The sequence below is a fragment of the Elgaria multicarinata genome, chromosome 2 (assembly GCF_023053635.1).
Source record: "Elgaria multicarinata webbii isolate HBS135686 ecotype San Diego chromosome 2, rElgMul1.1.pri, whole genome shotgun sequence".
Taxonomy (NCBI): Eukaryota; Metazoa; Chordata; class Lepidosauria; order Squamata; family Anguidae; genus Elgaria; species Elgaria multicarinata.
Genome location: NC_086172.1, coordinates 66,318,836 through 66,340,236, shown reverse-complemented (window position 1 = coordinate 66,340,236; position 21,401 = coordinate 66,318,836). Strand labels below are relative to the sequence as shown.

At 40.0% G+C, this 21,401-nt stretch overlaps 1 protein-coding gene across 1 annotated transcript in view; it reads right to left on the bottom strand.

Moving 5' to 3' along the window:
* The window catches only part of SLC12A8 (solute carrier family 12 member 8), a 60,642-nt gene that overhangs the window by 17,725 nt on the left and 21,516 nt on the right, over positions 1 to 21,401 (bottom strand). Inside the window, exons 5-7 of the mRNA XM_063116661.1 lie at positions 15,684 to 15,797; positions 3,232 to 3,319; positions 831 to 918 (exon numbers count right to left, since the gene is read on the bottom strand). Coding sequence (XP_062972731.1) covers positions 831 to 918; positions 3,232 to 3,319; positions 15,684 to 15,797 — 290 coding nt within the window. The remainder of the gene's footprint in view (positions 1 to 830; positions 919 to 3,231; positions 3,320 to 15,683; positions 15,798 to 21,401) is intronic.

The window sequence follows — 21,401 nt, the reverse complement described above, 5'->3', positions numbered from 1 at the left end:
ATGTTGCAGGAGGGAGAAAGGGTGAGAGACAGAGGGCTGCTGTTTACAGTGCTAGCTACGCACTCTCTATAACTCTAATTCTGGTTTTAGAATACAAAATATTTTAAGTGCTCTATGTAGCACTTAAAATATGGATAGTCATGAATATTTCAGAAACACTTGTTGCCTTCTTCTAATTTTCATATCCCTTCCTCCACATGCCCTTAAAATCCCAAGTGCTTAGTTATTACATTTCTATACAGCTCAATAGCTGAAGCTCTCTGAGTGGTTTACAAGAATTGATTTGCTTGCCCCCAAATTCCAGTTTCCTGAAACTTGAAAATAAAATAAATAAAGAAAAGTAACCACATGTGAATTAATTCATACTGTTTGTTCTGTATAGATAATGTGAGCAAAGTTTGGAATTTCTTTGACACAGAAACACATAACCATCTTCAGTGGATTATTTCAGACATAACCGACATCCCTTCTCCAAGGTAATTTCCACTCTCACATCTGATTTAACTGTTTGGTGTTACATCTGAACCCATAAAACTATGGCTTGGATAAACCATACTTGATCTGGTCTCATTTGGATAAAATGGCAAACTATGATTTGTCCCGAAATCAGAATTAAGTTAGGAAATCAGATGATAAGAGGGGAGAGGTAGAGGTAGCGCATGAGCCCAGGGTTCATTCACATAGTGCCAAACCAAACCACATAGTGCCAAACCATTTTTGCTCCTGAGCACAAAAATCCCATACTTTCCCTTAAAAGTAAGTTTAAATAATACACTTTCAATGCTGAAAGACACCCAGTTTTATGTATTTAGACAACTTTAGTTTGTTACCTTTTCTGCTATCATAAAATCATAGCGGAGTGATTCCCGGGTACAAATGGCTCCCAGCAAAAATACAAAGACTATATATAGAAACCACCTGAAAACAATTTAAAAAATAGTCTTAAGCAGATGAGGACCATAAACCATTAAAAAAAAACATATTTAGGCATCTATTGCTTCACAGTATAACACCCCCCTTCACATTAGTAAACAATCAATGATAGTAAAGCATTCTCCCTTGCTCTATACTCTGAGAATAAACTACTTGTTTCATAAACAATCTCATGTTGTGGGATCAGTACTGAAGATATCAGCTTGGATCCTAATATAAGTTAACTTAAGAAAAATTCACAAATGGAAAGTTTCCAATCCCCTTTGCAAACCACCTGCTGCCCTGTAAAGCCTGTCTAGAAGGTCAGGGAGCCTTCTTGAATAATGGGAACGGACGCAGGTTGCTTCTGGAGGAACTAGGGAACAACAAACTTTCCATCCATGAACCTCCTTATGGTTGCAATACTCTGGTCCCTGGGATGATCAGAGAGGGAGACCAACGTCTCCAGCCTCCATGGAAATCTCTGAGGCTCTTGCTTCTACAGAGCTCTGACACAGGTAGAGGCAAGAAGGGGAGGTATGTTGTGGGCAGATCAGGAGAGGCCCTGGAGTTGGCACACATAATTTCCCTTCCATTGGTTGCAAAGAAAAAACAAACAACAGAACAGGAAGGAGGAGCTGAAAGCGAAAAGAAATGGTTTACTTGTTCTGGATGGGGTCACGTTAAACTGCCCAGAGAGCTTCAGCTATTGGGCAGTATAAAAATGTAATAAATAAATAAATCTCCTCTGAAGGAATAGGTCTGGAGTTTGAGGGTGGTCCTATATCCATCTTTATTACTAGAGAGACAGGAGACCCCAGTGGCTGAGAGCACCCATCACCAACTTTTGTTAGTGTAACTGCTATTCCTGGATAGGGATAGCCTAGCCAATGTGGTTCATGAATTGGTAAGTTCACAACTAGATTACTGCTGCAATGCACTCTATGTGGGACTGCCCTTTTGGCTTGTTCAGAAGCAGCAGCTAGTATAGAATGGCAGGTAGCGTACCACTGGGATACCCAGCTATGTTCACTTAACACCTGTGTTGCCTATTAGCTACTGAACCATGTTCAAGGTTGTGTTGTTGACATCTTGGGACTAAATATCTATCAGACTGCCATCCCTACCTATATCCAGGCATGCTGGCCGTTCCATGACCAAAAGAATGTCACCATTAAATATCTCGAAGGTGAACCATCTTGGTGGTGGCTCCCACGCCTTGGAAAACCCTCCCCTGTGCAGTTTGGGAGGCTGAAAATGTGGTTTGTTTTAAATGCCTCTTGAAAATGCTCTTGCTCACCTAGGCTTTCTTTGGCTTGTAATTAATCATATGCTGCTCTATCTTACAGTTTCTTATGTTTCTTTTATTGTTTTATTCTTTTAACAGTGTCTTTTAAATGTGATTTTTAATATTTATATGTAAACTGCTTAGATATTTTATTATATTAAGCAGTAAATGTATTATCAATAAATAAATACACATATGGAGAAGAGTCCTTTCTTTTCTTTTTTCTTTTTAATCCAACCTGGACTAAACTCCAAAGTTCGCCTAAAGCTATTTTCTGGCTCATCAGTCTAATTATTTGATTAAGGAACACAGTCTTCTTTGCACCATTATGCACTGTAAGCTGCAGAATGATTGCCTCTGACTTCTCTAAGCCAACAAAACATCAGGTACTTAACTACTGAACTGGGAGGTAGCTATCCAGTGAGAGATTACTTCTAGGAATGTTGCCAACATCTTTTAACTGTTGTGCCACAATTTCTGGCTACAAATAAAATCATTTATCTGTAAACTAAAGTGAAAAATATCTTACAAATATCAGTGTGTCCTATTTATTATAAATTCACATCCAATAGGCTTCTTTAATTTAAGAATTCTTCTTAAAATCAATTTACTGTGGAATTTATCTAGGGATTTGCAGTGGATGTAAGTTAAAGGCCCAGCTTGTTCATTTTATATTGCTCATGGGTATTTTTCTCACTAGAGGAGAAAGATTTTTCATTGTTTTTACGATTTATATCAGCCCCAGAACAGCCTGATCATTCTGGAAACCTTATAAATCCTCTAAATCAGAGACTGAGTGAAAGAGTAGAAGAAGGGGAGGGGAGTATCAATTAATTAATCTCATTGCTGAGCTGTCCAGGCTGAAGGTGGCAATGGATGATTACTTGAACAGTTGCAAAGATTTGATTTGTCAGATGATGACTGGAATATTATATGGATTTATCACAGCTACGGGGATACACACATGACAAAAAGTAAGTTAATAGGAGGCGTGTTTCCCCGTCCCCCATCTTTCTTTTCAAGGGACTTACGAAATGCCAATGGCACACAGAGATCCAAGAGGTATATCCGATGCAGGCTTCCTGAGATCACCACTCATATTGAACCCAGCCATCACACCTGCAGTTTGAGCACACACAAAAACAACAGGAGACTGTGTGAAATTAATGTAAGAGGGTAACCTTTTAAAAGAAAAAATACCTGTGCATGTACTGATATCAGTACCATGTATACAAGCTTTGTGATAAACTGATCAGGTATCCAGTGGCAACAAGCTGCTAGTTACATGCCCACAAAGAGACTCTTTGTTCTAAACTGGACAATGCTACTCGAAGAAAAGCGCAGATCTGAACAAAAACGGCTTATCTCAAAACTATCACTTGAAAGCAGCCCTTCTCCAAATGTCCGCTGACATTCAAGTTGGCAAATCATTCAAATAGGCCACATAGATTACATGAGTTGTTAACTCCAAATATATTACAGATTCTGACATGTTCACAAGAAATCTCTTGTTACAGTTCTTTTTTCTTTTCTTTTTTTTAGAACATGAGCCTTCAGGACAAAGGAATCCATCTTTTGTCTTTTATGTCTGTGATTATTGCAACCCTATCTCTGCCTCTTGATTAGGGTGGGCTTCCTATCTAAATAAACAAAGGAATTAAAAGTGTTAGATTGCAACTATTTGAGAAGACAAGAGTCAAATATGTACATTCAATAGGAAGTGGAAAGAATTAATCAGCAGCAGCCCTAACACACATATTTCTTCCCAAATAAATCCACGCACACACACACTGGAACTGAACCAAACAGTATTTTCCAATGCTACAGATTACAGCAACCCAGTCAGTTCACAGATCAATATTCAGCCCGGTCACTTCACCACCTACTATGTCCTAATGTGGGCCTTTTCTACATACTTCAATTTTATATTTATATATGTCAAACCCCCAGTTTTGCTTCTGCCCAAATGCTGACTTTAAATATTTCTCCGTCTGTGATCAAGTTTTCTTTCATTGTCTCTGCCCTTGTTTTGATTCTGTCTGGTTCCAACCCAAGAAATGAAACCTTGATCCAATAGTGTTTGACACACTGGATACTATTTGGTCTTTTTAATGTTGTCACATTCTGTAAACAGGTTCCAATGTTCCATTCCAATCACAGAAACTACTGAGTTCCATTTTAGTATCAGTTATACATTTATTTCCATGGGCCTTGTTTAAGGCTGAAATCCTAAGCACACTTACTCTTACCATTGAATTCAGTGAGCCTTACTTCTGAGTAAACATGCTTAAGGCTGCTCTGCAAGCATAGGATCTGAGCCCTAGTAAACATTGTAGAATACATTTCTGTATACAAAAAAACCCTGTGTTGTAAAAAAAAAGGGGGGGAGCGTCTGTCTACATCTGGAATGACTTATAAACCATCTCAGGTTGTTACTGAAATCATTCTGATTTAACACAGTAAAATCAGCATCTCCCACACCCACAAGTTCGCATGCAACTCATGCAACAGTTTAATTGCCTGAATGGATGAGCCACTTCTTCACCATTATGTTACAAAATATTTGGAAAGAAAGTGAATAGCTTCATCTGAAATACTTCAAATATCTAATTCAAAGAAAGGAGCGTAGCTGTAGCAGGCTCTCCACTGTGTAGCTATACATAAAGTAACTCCACAGTAACTTACATCACTGTAGGATGATAAACAAAATAATCCAGAGTTACTGAGCACAAAATTTGACAGAAAACCTTCAATTCATTATCGTTATCATTTTCCTTCCAGGGAGTGTTTAGAAATTACATTTTCATCTCATTTAACAATGCTGGAGCCATGTAGTGACTTAGTTTTAATGAGACCCAAACATGGCCTTGAGTTCTGGCATGTTGCAGTGGTGGCAAGATTGTCCAACCTGTGTAGCTGGAGATCAGATTTAGGCCTGAGCTAGACCTAAGGTTTATCCTAGGTTCATCCTGGGATCATCTCTGTTCATGTAAATGACACACAGGATATCCCGGGAGCAGGCAGGGATGATCCTGGAACGATCCCAGGATAAACCTTAGGTCTAGCTAAGGCCTCTAGCTAAACCTAAGGTCAGAACCTCACCCATTTTCATACAGAGCAGTTTCCTAAAGCCGCATTCTCCCATCCCAGAATGTCAGTGCAAATCCATACATTTTTTGTAAGCTTAACAGGCAAAACCAGACATGGAACCAGGCACTGACAACAAACTCCAGCTCTCTAAAAACCTTTGATAAATGAGGACCATAACTTCTTAACATCCACACTGTGTTTAGTACTGCCCATATGAAACCACTTGCACGGTTATCCACCACAAGTGACCTTTTAACAAAATATTTTATCGTGGTAACTAATTTTTAATCAAGGCTTTTCTCTCCAAATAATTTTAAAATTATTTTGTAGGAATCACAAATAAGAGTAGTTTTGAACATCAGAAAGTCAAACTGATAATAGATATCTAGGCCAGCTTCAGGCATTACCCAATTAGCTAGTGGGCCTGAGGCTGACAACTGCACCAAGCCAATGAGATTCATCCTTTAATTCTAGTGAGATTACAATATATAGTCTGGTGCCAAAATCAATAAATGGGGAGGCAATCCGTGTCAAGCAAAAGAGAGGAAATAAATGCAGAGAGTTTGGGATGAGGAATCTCTGACTTGCTGGTTAGTCAATTATGCATTGCCAGAAAAGAGAAAATGTGTCACCAAATAAGAGGACACAGATTTACATAAAAATCTGTATATGCTAACTGATATGCATAGATGCAAATTTAGAAATGTTTACTATAACTTAAACAGAAATACAATCTCACCATGCTGGAGAAGAAAGTGTCCAGGTGACCTGTAGTACCTGCCTGCTCAGTATGCTTTCCGAGTGCTAACGCTGATAGGCAACTTCAAGGCACCTGCTTTTCCTTCTTTTGGTTCTTTATCTTTAAACTGGACTTGGACGGGCAGTCTTTCAAACAGAGGACTGTCCTCTGAGAGCTCTTCTAAAAGAGGACTGTCCTCTGTAAAGTAAGACACATGGTCACTATGCTAGTGATAGTTTGCAGATAGTATGTCAGATCTCGAATGCTTTACACAAAGCTCTGAGAGAAGCAAAAAGTTGGACTAGGAGCCAATCGAGGTAAATGAGGGCCTTAGAGACTGGCGAGAGGGCTTGGCTAGTTTTGCTACTACCTTCCTCCAGGACTTCTATGCTGGCTTTATAACCCTGGATTTTAAGAATCTAGTTCAGGACATCATAGTTACAGTACAACGACTTAGAAACGTGCAATGATATTTATTTATTTATTTATTTATTTATTTATTTATTTGCAGCATTTATATACCGCTGAATATAATAAAATCTCTCAGCAGTTCACAATCTTAATGTGCTGTTATCCCACCACCACTACCAGTCTATGGAAGCTCACCAGGGGCTTGCTAAACCTTCTTCTGTTATTTGCTTGGGACTGCAAAACAGGAGCCAGCTTAACACCAAGCCACTCTGGTCAACCCTGACCAGGCAACCCAGAAGGATACTATGGTCAATGGTATTAAATGCCAGTAAGAGGCCCAGGAGAACTCAACAGGGAAGCAGTCTGATGAAGTGGATTCTGTTCCACAAAAGCTTGTGCCATGATAAATTTGTTAATCACAAGGTGCCACAAAACTGTTATTTTTTTGCAGAACAAACTAACATGGATATCTCTGTGGAATATGTTCAAGAAGAGTTTAAAGAAATGAGGGAACCTGACTCAAAGCGAAAATTTGGAGTGGGTCATCTTTTGAGACTGTCTGAAAAAGCTTCCCATGGTATGGTCCAGTCATGCCAACTGGGAAGAAGATATCAGTTGTTACTCCATAGTTGCTGTCTTTCATGGATATGAGGATGTAGCCATCATTATCCCAGTACAAGGACCATGAGTTCTTGAAAAGCCAGTAATTCTCTTTTTGGAAAACTCTGTAACATGCAGCCAAGACTGCATGTATTATTTGAACACAAATGATAAGAGGAAAGGTACATTAATTTCCCCATACTACTGATACACGGATATGGTGAGCAGTTAAGTCTAAATGTGATAAATACTTAAAGAATAAAGAGGAAGCTGTGTGGTAGTCACTGAATTAATAACAGACCTAACATACAAAATTGTATTCTGAGAGCGCATTTAGCATAGCCACTGGTTTTACTAATACTAATGAAGTAATAAATCACCAGTACTTTTGAAATAAATTATATCTGTTAGCTTTGGCTTCTTTCCTAGTTGCCAAGAATTAGCAGGAGTGATGAACCATTTTATAACATTACGGGTAATTTTTATTGCTGCACTCATAAATATTGTTCCTTCCATACTTGCATATCTTGAACAGACAGCAGCAGTGATCTGGCCCTAGATGGGGACTCTCGCCCTTGGTCACTTCACATATTATTTTTATTTAATTAATCTCTATTTTGTCTTCCCCCCACAAAAGAGAAGTCAATGTGGCATACATAGGGTTCCATATAGTCTCCCACCTGGGCACTGACCAGACACAGACCCATTTAGCTTCAGTAAGTCTGCTGTTATCATGTGCCTTCAGACCATGCACCATTATGGCATTTAGGTGTTCACCTATGATGATTTAAGTGTATAGTGAAAAACGTAACATACAAATCCATCAAATCATGTTCGCAAACATCTCTCCCTCCCTCCCTCTCTCTTACACACACACTTGTTTCAATGATTAAAATAAAATAAATTACCAGGGTGGTAGGCTTGGCTGCACTTGGTGGCAAACTTTGGTTTGCTCCTGTTTCATATGCAAAATAGCATGATGCCTATGATCAGTTTTGGCTAGTTGCTCAGAACAATGCTAGTTCACTCTATAATCCAAGGATTCATCACTATTGAAACCTTCTAAAATCAGTACCTCTTTATAACTTTGATAAACAGCATCAACAAAAGGTGATTATCTTGATTTGATGTTTATTTCATTTTCACTAGGCATTGCCAGATTTAGAGTTTGGGGGGAATAAACCAAATTGTATTTTAATAATGTTTTGTTAAACTCTAGTCCTGCTTACCAAACTTTACAGCATCTGGACCATCACACCATCCGAACAGGTTCTATTTCAAAGAGGATCTCAAAGACTAAGCCACATAGTCCTACTAGGCAGATGTTCAAATTGTGTACACTGAATGCATGTGGGTAGACTAATGCATATTCAGTGGAATGCCTGCACGAAGCCTACAACGCTATGCATGTGAGAGTCTCTCAGTGTGATCAGGAATTCTGCTCTTCCAGAGCTCTTCATTATTCAGAGAGAGCTGTTTGTGCATTGGCTTCATGCAGACATCCAAAAGAATCCTTGTGAGATGAGTCCTGCTGTTACGATCCCTCTCCTCTTCAAGGCATGTTTATTAAATGTAGTTTGAACATCTGAATTGAGGGGTTGCGAGGACAGGAAAAGGAATATCCTCTAGAAATAGCAACAGGAAAAGGGTGTGTCTGATGTTGGTGCATTGGGAGAAAGCACTGTTCCTAGCTCTGATCGAATTTACAATGCGATGCTTGAATATGCCGAAGGAGTTTTTATGGGTTTTCGTTGTTGTTGTTTTACACCATTGTTGTTCAGCCTCCAGAGAGCACATAACAATTTTGGACTCCTAGTTTCCACCTTGTTTAAAGAGGCAGTATTTGCTTTTGCATTGCTCCTTAAACAATGGTGCAACTTTGCTGCATGAAACGTTTGCATTGGTGAATTTGCCCATCAAAAGGCATAAAAATAATTTATTTTTGAAGGGTAATTTATGAGGGTGGAAGACAAGTTACAAATGTAGCATGCTGGCAAAGCCTGAGGGTGTGATTTTGGTACTGCTGTGTTAATGCGATATTTGCTTCTAATTCAGCAGAAATTAATGGAGTGCAAAGTCAGACAACATTAAAATGTCAGGCAAAATCTATACGTCAACACCATGAATCTTTGAGCTGCAGTGATTAATATGTCCTAAAGGTTGAGAGTATGAACCAATAGAAGCTGCAACCAATATTAATATCTCCTGATACTAACCCTAATGCTTCATAAGCACACATTTTTATTCAGTGGCTACAGTGTTGGACTAGGACTGGGGAGACCCACGTTCAAATCCCTGCTTGGCCATGAACCTCCCTGGGTAACACTGGCCTGTCACTATCCCTCAGCCTAATCTGTCTCACTGGGACATTGTGAGGATAAAATGAGGGTGTGAGGGAAGAACCATGTATGCTGCCTTGAGCAACTTGGAGAAAAAATGGGATATAAATGTAATAAATAAATATCACCTCATACAGCCCCGTAATTCATAACAGCATATTTTTGATGTCATTTAACATCTGTAATAATGGCACCAGGCTAACAAGAGGTGGGAGTGGAAGGCACACATGCTTTTTATCATTATTCTGCTGAGCCAAATTTTATTGTACAATGTAGCATTGAAATTAAGAATATGATCTGAATAAATATATTAATATGTTTTTGATCAGTTTAGTATTTTTCTGTATCTTATAGTATTTTTGTATTTAATGTTGTTCCCTGCCTCGATCCAAGGGGAGAGGTAAGAATTATTATTATTAATAATAATAATAATAATAATAATAATAATTTTATTACTGATAAAAATCTCAGCTTCACCATGAATTTATGGTTGGTGTCAGGCAAGCAACTGAGTTCTTCTTTAGCCTCCTATCTATAATACAGCCTATCATAGACTATAAGACAAGTCCATAAAGAATTAATGAGATAATATCTGCAAGGGACTTTGAGTAATTAGGGAAAGTGCTGTATATATAAATGCAGGACCCATCTGACTCCCCTTTTTCTGATGCAACTATGGTACAGTTTGAAAATTTGTTCCTGAAAGACAGAGAATCCTCCAAATTAGCACTGTGGCTGCAGAGCAAGAAGGGTGAGAAATTGTCAGAAATCTGAGAAACGCACCCTTGGTATGAGTGGTTCATCTAGACGAGGGATGGGCAACACGTGGCCTGCATGCCATATGCAGCCCTGCTGCCCATCCAAGTTCAGTAAAAAAAATGGTGGGGGGGGGGGGGAAGGCATCTGTAGCAGCTACAGATCATCAAAAAGGTTAAAACTATCTTGTTTCCAAGCTAATTTTGATTCTTTTGGCACTCCTTAGCTGCCATGGATGCCATTTTAAATTTTATTCTCCACTCCCATTGTGTATAATGATAGGTTTCCTATCTGTTTTTAGTGTGTGGCTGGGCTATTTCTGCCATTTAGGGACTTAGGCTGGTGTTTTGATGGTTTCCTTTGACTGTGTTCAAATGTTATGCTAAACCATGGTTTAATTTGACAAGAACAAGCCGGGGCGAACCTTGGGTCATGCACTACCCTCTCCTGCGAAATAGTCACAAGAAGGAGATCTTGCTTTCAGTTTCCTTTAGCTGCAGCTTATTGTCTCATCCAAACTTTAAACTGTGGTTACAGCTAACAGTTTGTTTAAACAAGCCAGCTTCATAACCTATTGTTTGAAATTGGTTTCTTTCAAACAAATCATAGTTATTACTCAGGAACCAAAGAAAAATGAAATTGGGACTGCAATTACATGTGAGTTTATCTAGGAGTAAGCACATTGAACATAGTGGGACTTACTTCTGAGTAAATGTGCATAGAATTGCACTGCAAAGTATGGAGAAATATAGCTATAGAGAATGGGGGGAAATAATCCACTGTAGCAAGCGGCTGCTGCTTGCTCCAAGTATCTGGGAGGTGGGTTTTGTTTTTGGCTTTTGCTTACGATGAATTCCAATCAGCATTCCAGCACATTTACTTAACTCTGTAATACATTAAAGAAGCTTAATGTACTAACAAGCTAAAGTACTATCCACAAAACTTAGCCAATATTTGCATGATCCTTTGCCCAACAGATGTATGGAAGCTTGGATTTTGGCAGGGATTGGGGAGATAGGATAGGTGGTACAGTGCAGAAATAAGTCAATGAACAGTCTTCAAACACTCCAGCTCTTCTGGACTGGAGGGGAGGCAATTCAGTTGCTGGGCCTGACTTCATTTAAAAAATGGCAAGGAATACATTAGACTATTGGGATGGGTGAACGGAAATGACCATGTGGCCCATTCAGTGGGCATTTTCATCACACTGCTTTCCTTGCACACACACAGCAGGAAACGAAGGCACATTTAACTGTAGAGGGAAAGATCGGAATTTTCTGGGGTCTTTTATTTTAACGGGAAAACACCCAGGAGGCGGACAGCATTGAGAAAAGGACCTGCAAAAATCGGTGACTGACAAGTAATGAGCGTGCTATAAAATGTTCATCTTATGATCCTCTTTACTTTGCAGTAACTTGACATGTCAGCTTCCTGTAGCCACATCTCTTAGGGATTTTATTATATTACATTTATTATGTTATTATATTTAGTGGTATATAAATATCACAAATAAATAAACAAAACTCCAAGAAAAGTCCAAAAATTCAGGCCCCTGTGTTGATCCATAGGTAGAAAAGTGTGTGAGAGAGTGTAACGGCAAGGGAGACCTCATCAGACATGAAGTTCACTGGGTGACATTTTACCAGTCACTACCTGAGCTTAGCCTCCCCAGGTGCCAGGTCAAGCTTGTTCTCCAATGCCCCAAGTGTACAACACTGTTAAATATGATTCCATATGACATCAGCACTTGTGCTATGAAAAAAGTACCAGAACTGCACTCCTCTGCATCCTTCTTCCACTACACCACAGAGACACTACACTAAGAGACAATAGAAGGACAAGGAGATATTTAGAGTGCAGAAGTGATTCCTTCTCCTAGCTGGAACATGGACCTTTCAGAAGGAAGGGAGTTGATTATTTAAAGCAGATAAAGCTCCCAATTTTTCTCCACTAAAATGAGGAATATATCAGTGACAAAACCTATGGTGGTTCGTGAGTTTTGGTTAAACTGAATACACAAAAGCTTGGAAATCTTTTTTTCAACCATAATGCCAGCCTCTTTTCAAACCACAATGCGCCCTGGGCAAAGGGCCCAGCATGTGTGTGGCAAGTGACACACGTCTGTTGAACCACAGGGCTCAGGGACCTATCAGTCAACAGCCTGACTTCTTGGATCTTTATTTTTTTTAAGGATTTTTTGTTTTAAGTGTTGCCTGGCAAACATTAAACAAGAGAGATTTAGCCAGGAATTGTGGGTGCTTTACACTTTGATTGATTGACCTGGACTAAGCTGTTCTGCCATGGGACTCCAGAGGGCGCCTTTAAATCCCTCCTCCTCTGATTGCATTCCGCAGCTCAGTGCGAACATTCTGAAGCCTCCAATCAACTTCCCTCAATACAAAGTTGTTGTTTTTTTTTAAAGGAAGCTCATATCTCCGCGAATCCTTGACCGACCTCACTGCTAGTTAACCCATTTTTTCCTCAGCTGGGCAAATTTGGCAACTTTCCATCCATATTTCATGCATCAGATGGTTGGTCATGCCTTTTCACACTTTCCCCTCAAATATTCACACTAACAAAGAAGAAGAAAGATCTACCACAGCCTATGCACTCCCACAGACCTATATGTCAAAGGACAATGCTAACTTCCATCCATGTGGCCCTACATGGGCAGCTAATTAATCCCATCCCATAATAAGCTTTGTTATGCATCAAACATAGCTATCCGCTAGCAAATTACCATAGATATCTATTTGCAAAATTTGGGGCAGATCGGAAACCTGACTTTTTGCCCCTATGGGGAAAATGTGCAAAATGGTGTTCCCAATCATAACTATGGGTGGCCCAACCAGGCAACCCAGAATATAGAAATGTATATATATATATATATATATATATATATATATATATATGAATGAAAGCTGAGGTTTTTAGGATTCTATATCTGTGTGACACAGTTATAATTATGAGTGTTTACATACCCATTAAGTATTAATTTTATTTTTAATGTAACTATTAATTTTTCAAAAATCTGCTTAATGATTTTACTTATAGACATGAAACCTCTACTCTTTAAATACAGGACAATATGAAGAAAGGAAGGAGAGATCTAAAAGGGAAAGAATGAGGGAAGGTGGCTGGGAAGGGTTTACTATTTGTATTGTTCTGGAAAAAATTAAAAATCTAATAAATTGTTAACAGCAACAACATATCCTTAAGTCCCTCATAGCCCAAAAAAGACGCCAAGCTGAACGAAACTCCTGGTCCCTGCTGTTAAATGCCTCCTTGAATAATGATTCAAAAATGTTTTGGCAGATTGTGTCGGGCGCCTTACGATCCAACTGCCAAGCACCCAGTTGTACAATTCCAGCTCAGGTCTGGGAGGATCATTTCAGAGCCATTTTTACCGACCCAGACACTATACAATCAGCTCAGGTTGATATGCAGGATGTCACTTTCTCTTCCCTCCCCCCCTGGAATTCAGTCTCTAAGGAGGAAGTGATTGAATTAATCCAACAACTTAAAGGGGGTAAGGCACCCGGCATAGATTTTATCCCTGCTGAATTTATTAAAACCAATCAGGATTGGTGGGCCCCTTTGTTAGCCGCTCTTTTTACCGTTATAAATCAATCTGGCAAAATCCCTGACAGTTGGAGACACGCAATTGTGGTTCCGATATACAAAAAGGGACATCCAAAGGATCCTGGGAATTTTAGACCTATCAGCCTCCTCTCAATAATAGGCAAGCTTTATGCTCGATTTCTATCTAATAGACTAACTGACATCCTCGAGGCCAATAATGTTGTCACGGAGGCCCAAGCTGCCTTTAGAAAGAATCATTCCACTTCTGATCATGGTCTGATTCTTTTTCACTTAGCCGAGAAACATCTAAAGTTTCTACGTAGCAAACTGTTTGTCGCCTTCATGGATCTGAAGTCCGCTTTCGACTCCATCCCTAGAACTAAACTATGGGAGAAATTAGATAAAATCCTGGTGGACAAAAGACTTCTTAATCTTATAATGGTTCTATACAGCAACAGCAGGATGCAAGTTAGATGTGGCACACAGGGACAGCTTTCAAATGAAATTCCTATGTCTAGAGGAGTAAGACAGGGCTGTATCCTCGCACCTACACTATTTAACCTATACATAAATGATATTGAGGAGGCCCTGTCTGACCATGAAGGACACTTGCCCAAACTTGGCACAAGGAAAATTCCTATTTTACTTTACGCAGACGATGCTGTTATTCTCTCCCGCTCTAGACCTGGTTTGAAACATCTTTTAATGAAATTCTCCAACTTTTGTTTGACTAACGATCTGAAAATTAATTTTGAGAAATCTAAAGTCATGGTCTTTGAAAATAGATTTTCTCAACGTCGGTGGTCCCTTGATGGGCATATCCTGGAACAGGTGAAAATTTTCTCCTACCTGGGGCTGCTATTCCATCATACCCTGTCCTGGAGTGCCCATAGATCGGCCACCCTTAATAAAGCTTCAGTCAGTTCAGCTGTAATAACACGCTTTTTCTTTACTAAAGGGGGAATGTTTATACCGTCTGCCATCAAAGTGTTTAATGCCAAGTCTGCAGCCCAGCTTTTATATGCCTCCAATATCTGGATAGGGGGATTAACATCTGAGATAGATAGGCTGCAGACAAGGTTTTTGAGGACCCTTCTTCAACTCCCAAAGTGTGTCCCTAATTCGGTACTTTTGTTGGAAACCGGGGAAAGCTCTCTTTCGCTTAGGGCTTGGTGGTCTGCCTTAAAATTCTGGATGGAAGTTAGTCTTTTTGGGAGGGGCTCAGGTCTGCTTCCCTGTCTGGCTCAGGACAACTACGTGAACAGCTGGTCCAAGCTTCTTGCCAGGAAGGCAGCTTCAATAGGTCTCTCCTCTTCCCTCCTCCTTAATCTGGGCTTGAATTTTGCTTTTAAAGCTATCAAACAAAGACTGTGGGATATAGCCTTCTGCGACTTACGTGCTCGCTCTCATGTCTCTTGCTCTCCCAGTGCATTGCACGTTCATTACGTTGGGCCTCTTCAGCTGGCTGACTATCTAAAGAACTTGTCGGTCGCTAAATATCGTATTGCCTTCTCCAAGGCCAGATGCAATGTTTACTCTATTGAATTACTTCAGGGCAGATATGCTGGTATCCCTTATCAGGAACGACGGTGCCCCTGTAGGAATACGGAAGTGGAGACGATGGAGCATATCCTTCTGTCCTGTAGCTTTTATAATCAGGCCCGCCATCTTATGATTACCCCATTGTTGAGCAAACTGTCCAGAACTTCAGGCAAATTTTATGTGAAGTTTCTGTTGGAAGATAAGTCTTCAAGTGTAACCTTGGCTGTTGCTAAATTTCTTACAGTGGCGGCCAAGATTAGAGCTCTTTGTGTATTAGACTAAAGTTGATAATAGCTCTAATTGTATGATTTCATGTCTGATTCTTGTGTTTGGTTGTTTGTTGTTTGTTTGTTTTCTTTTTATGGATCTATAGATCGCAATAAAGAAAGTAACAACATATCCTATAAAATTTTACAGAACCTACCTGTAGCAGCTGGGAAGAACACTCCAAATACAGTGAAGAAGGACTCGCCTGAGCTGTAATCTGGCAGTGTGTTGTTCAGCATAAGTTCCTCAGAATAGCCCACAAAACCATGTTCTGCATGTTTCAAAGTAAAAAAACAACCACCACATGTTTAATGTCATAACCTGCTGCATTCTTATGCTCTCTTTATTTACATCCCCTCCATCACATGCTGTCGTTTCCCATTTCTGCCCATCTCTGGAGAGGGTCTGTTTTCCCACAAATACCACATAAAGGCAACTGCATTGTTACTGAATCACAGGGATATGAGAACAAATGTTCAAAGAATATTTGGCACTTTGCTGTTCGAGGGCTCTTCTAAACGAACAAATTATGGCATATTCATGATTGGCCATTCACAAAAGTTTGCAGATCTTTTACACAATGTCGTTAACGACCAGGACATCTCCTGCAGTGACCATTGGAAATTTCACCATGAAAAGAACCACTTATAAAGTGGCAATATTAGGGGGAAAGAAGGATCCTCCACCACTACATGATGCTGTTTCAATGGAAGTGAATGGAACACACTTAGAGGGGAAGTATTTAGTTCAAATAACATGGTCACCCCTCTCTGTCTGTGTAATGCAGCCCATAACCATTGTGCTAAAAATCAGGAAGCGAGATTTCCCCCTAATGTTAAGACACCTGAAATAAGGGACATTCTTTAGGCTTCTGAAATGTGACATTTGAGAATAGGGATAGGAAATGTGTGAACCTCCAGCTGTTGTTGAGCTGCAACTCTCATCATCCTTCACCACTGTCTATGTTGGCTAAGGCTGACGGAAGTTGCAGTTCAACAACATCTGGAGGGCCACACATTTCCCACCAGTGCTTTAGAACAAGTGAATCAGTTTAAAAGAAACAGCATGCATTAAAATTAGTGATGTTTCTATTTTGTCAAAATAATAAAGTCAGCAAACATATTTAGAATAGTCAAATCCTGATCACTGCTGGGGCTTGTGATCTGGAGGGCTGATTAGACCATTGCAATCCTATTGGCTCCTTGTGTCGCTTGATTCTGCTGAGCTGGTTGCTGCAGTACTACCCTTCAGCCATTTGTAGTAGTGGTGCTAGAGAAAATGGCAGCACCTCCCACATGCAAGAAGTTGCTGTAATGGCATAGAGAGTAAGACACTTTGGTCCTGCTGTTAGAATTGCAAGCTGATGATAATTAGCAAGCTATGTATATGTTCCATGTTACAACAATTCCTTGAATTCTGCAGCACATATAGGTGTTTACAAATTAAGCCTATTTTCATCTTCTTTTTTACTAAGCATTCAAGGGGAAAGGCACTGAAATTGCAGCTAGTTACTAATATAACACAATACCAGGTGGTAGCTGTATTGTTCAACCACTGCAAATTCACAGTATGTTCAATGGGGTTTAGTTTCCAGGTAGTTGCGTTTAGCAGCTTTTGCCAGCCTTGCACCCTCCAGTTGTACTGGATTTCAATCCCCATCACCTTCCTACTGTCTGGGAATGATGGAATTTGTAGTCCAACACATCTGGAGGATGTTAGTTTAGTGTAGGCTGGTGCATGGAATTGCATTCTTAAATCGCTTGTCTCTGGCCCTGGGGAAATTTCATCTAACAGGCAAAGATACTTGTGAAATGTCAGGTCTTGCCTCAAGCCCACAGTCAATTGAGATAAACTTAAAGTTGAGCCCATTGACATCTGGCAAGACTTCAAACAAAGTCATGGAGGTCATTTCCATCATCATGATTAGTCATCACGAAAAAGAAACTTGTATCTTTCGTGATGTCTTAAACCGATGATCACTGATCCATGAAACCTGGAATTTAGCATTTATTATTCATGGGTCTGGAGGCAAAATTTGCTATAAAACTTTACTTAAAGCTCCCTGGGAGGAGTTGGTTAGACAGTGTCATGCACAACAGAAAAAGGATCCCAGAGGAGGAGTGGAAAACAACAAGATTTAGCACGGAGGCTGTGCACGCATTCCACACCCAGTGTGTAGCATGCCATTGCAAAAAAGCTAAACAAACAAAGCAAACACACATCCATAGCCCTCTCTGGCTTCTCCTAGCAAGTGGAGGGGGTGCCTCCTAGTTGCAGCCTAAATCCTACCCAGAGCACACGGAAGTGAGAAACAGTTGTTTCTACACAATGCTAAATTTCTGTGTAAGGGGGAGGGGGAAAAGAAACTTCTGGGATTTTTAGAGATGTTTAGTGTTTTGGTGTATAGGACACACCTTAGAGGTTTGGAAAAGTTTGAGGTTTCTGCCTAGTGCTTTAAGAATTTGGAAAATGATTTGAGAGGTGAAGCAATGCTGCCAATGAGCAGTGGTTATGCAGGGTGAGCCGATTATGCAACTACTGAGAGGATATCTACCATGCCAAGTTCCGTGGAACCTGGAGTTCATTACAGATTAGTCAAGTTTTGGGTCAAATTCAAGACGCAGTCAGTTCACAAAGTTAACACTAAGGAAACTCTGGCACTGAAGCAGGATTGTACTGCAAACTCAACTATGCAATACAATAAATATTGTATTTCAACAACAGGATTTTATAAACAAGAATTTCTAGAGTAGAGAATGATGAACAAAACCAATACTCAAGACTTCAGTGTTGTTTTTTGTATGCACATTTTAATTATTTTATTTTTGTTTTGTTTTGGAAATAGGACTGGAGTATGGTACAAAAATACTTCTGATAAATAAATAATACGCATGGGTTACCATCATACAGCAGGGAATAGAGGGTCGGACTTAAGGTGGCCATATGAAAAGGAGGGCAGGGATCCCGTATCTTTAACAGTGGTATAGAAAAGGGAATTTCAGCAGGTGTCATTTGTATGTATGCAGCACCTGGTGAAATTCCTTCTTGAAAGAGGGCAGGGCTCCTGCAACTTTAACTGTTGTGATGATGAGGGAATTTCATCAGGTGCTGCATATATACAAATGACACCTGCTGAAATTTCCTTTTCAATGCAACTGTTACAGGAGTCCTGTCCTCCTTTTCATATGGTCGCCCTAACAGGGCTTGAGCACAGCACACCTTTCAAACAGCTTAAGGGTACAAAAAGTCCTACAATTCTGATCAGGGCATGCACCCTAATTTTCTTTTTAAAGAAATTAACTCTGGTTCATAATCCACCCAGTTCTAACACTACTTTTCTTTCAAACTTTGGAAGAACTTTGGAATTTCACCAGGTTCTCCATATATACTGTACAAATGACACCTGCTGAAATTTCCTTTTCAATACAACTGTTAAAGATACAGGAGCCCAGTCCTCCTTTTCATATGGTCACCCTACTACTGGGACTTATAGAGGAACAGAAATACACTGCATTTCTATGCTGGCTGGAAGGAGTGAGCTTTCTCCTCTGGCAACTCACTTAGTTTCTACATTGGACACAGATAAGAAACGAGATGAAGTGCTCTGTCCCTCCACCAGTCTGCATACTCACCTGTATGGAATTCCTTGTTGTTGATAGCTACCAGGCAAGTGCTTAAATACAAGGTTGAAGTATATGCACTTTAAGGAGTTGGCAAATTACACAAGAGAAGTGTAATCAGTCTAGTATTGGCACCAGTAATACAGTTTACCCAACCAGTTTTCTAGTGTGAAACCAGTTCTCTTTCAAGGAACTCTTCCATTTCTAAACAGGTAAACTACTACTGTGGATAGCCCATGTACACATGTCTGCAGGGAGATCAGCACAAGAGTCCACAAAATAGGCCACCAAATAGGTACTAGGTTAAGGATGGTCAATTTCTGGTCCTCCAGGTATTTTGTTTACAACTCCCATAACCCCTCACCATTGGCTATGCTGGCTAGGGTTGAAGGTAGTTGTAGGTCAAAACATCTGGACAGCTACAAATTGCCCACCCCTGAACGAGACAATTGTCACAGGTGACGGATTATCATCACAGAGCTCAAATCTAGTCCACTCCCTTAAACTCAAGATGATAATGCATATAATCCAGATTATGTGCCACATTGAACACAGAACAGTTATCAACAGGAAACAAAGTTACAGGCTTTGGAACAAATCTAGCATTGGCTATAATTTATTTATTATAACAATATAAACACACAGAATTGACAATGACATAATGGTTGACAATGTTACCTCAGATGTTGAAAGAAATATAAAAAGGAAGATTCATGGACTCATTTTGGTGAATAGGTCCTGAGGCGGGAATCTTTTTTTTTAATCTTCCTTTTTACATCTACAGCAGCGGTTCTCAACCTGTGGGTCGGGACCCCTTTGGGGGTCGAATGACCCTTTCACAGGGGTCGCCTAAGACCATCGGAAAATACATATTTCCGATGGTCTTCGGAAACTGTATTGACTGAACTATGTCATGTATCATCTTTTGTATTATTAAAGCTATTGTTATGTATTATTTTCATTAGCAAACCATCCCATGACAATGGATCGTGTAGAGAAGAACGAAAATAATTTTATGGTTGGGGGTCACCACAACATGAGGAACTGTATTAAAGGGTCGCGGCATTAGGAAGGTTGAGAACCACTGATCTACAGTAACACTGTCAAGCATTCAATCATTGTTGATTCTGAATTCTATATGACAAGCAAAGCAAACCTTCCAAAAACAAGAGATTACATACATCAGAAGTTGAAGGGGTAAGAACAATCTAACAAGGGCCAGCCCTGTGAAAGGCAGTTTGGCCTCCTTATCTTTCGATGGAAAAGAATGTGCTCCCTCAGATTAATGACGTGTTTACGCAAAAGGAAATCACCACCCTTCTGATGCACTGACTGTTTGTTCCTTCCAAGTCACTGTTTGGCAATTCTGCGTTGATCTCCCAAAACTTCCCATTTAAAGCCAGCATACAAAATGATTTTCTATTGGTGAGGGTCCCACGTTAACCCTGTCCTGAAAGCTACACTGCAAGGGGGTTAGAAGAATGTATACCACCTGTTATCCCAGCTGCTGCCAATGTCAGTGAAGTGAGAAAGTTTGCTATTTAGGTCATGCTGCATTATTCATATGAAGAGAGACAACTGGGACTTCTTCTAAAAAAACACACCCAGACAACTAAAATATTGCAGAATACCACTTCTACCCACAGGAGCACCTCTTCTCCAGCTACAGCACAGGAATATTTTTATGTTGACAATACCAAAGGAGAAAAGTAGGCTCAAAAACACAATGATGCTTCATCTATGTAATTCAATACAGACAGCGCATGTATATGCTGTAGATACTGCAACTGTACACACAAGTACAGAAATCGGCACTGAGTATCCTGAGAATTTCAGACTGCAATCCTATATGCACTTATCTAGGAATGAGTTCCATTGAACTCAATGGGACTTACATTTGAGTAGTCATGTATATCTTTCATTAAAACAAAAACAACACTAAGCAAAAACATGCTACACCATAGCTCAATGATAGAACACGTTTTGAAAGTTCCCAGGAATTACACTGGCTGCCTATATGCTTCCAGTCGGAATTCAAGGTGTTGGTAATGACGTTTAAATCCCTAGACAGCTTGGAACCTCAATTCTTGAGGGAACACCTCTCCCTATATATGCCTGCCCGAGATTTGAGATCTGTTGGAGGAGCCCTTCTTCTCTGCATCCCACCAACGCGAGATACACACTATGGTGGGTCATGAGACAGGGCTTTTTCTGTTGTGGCACCCCCGCTGCGGTAGGCCCTCCTCTTGGATGCC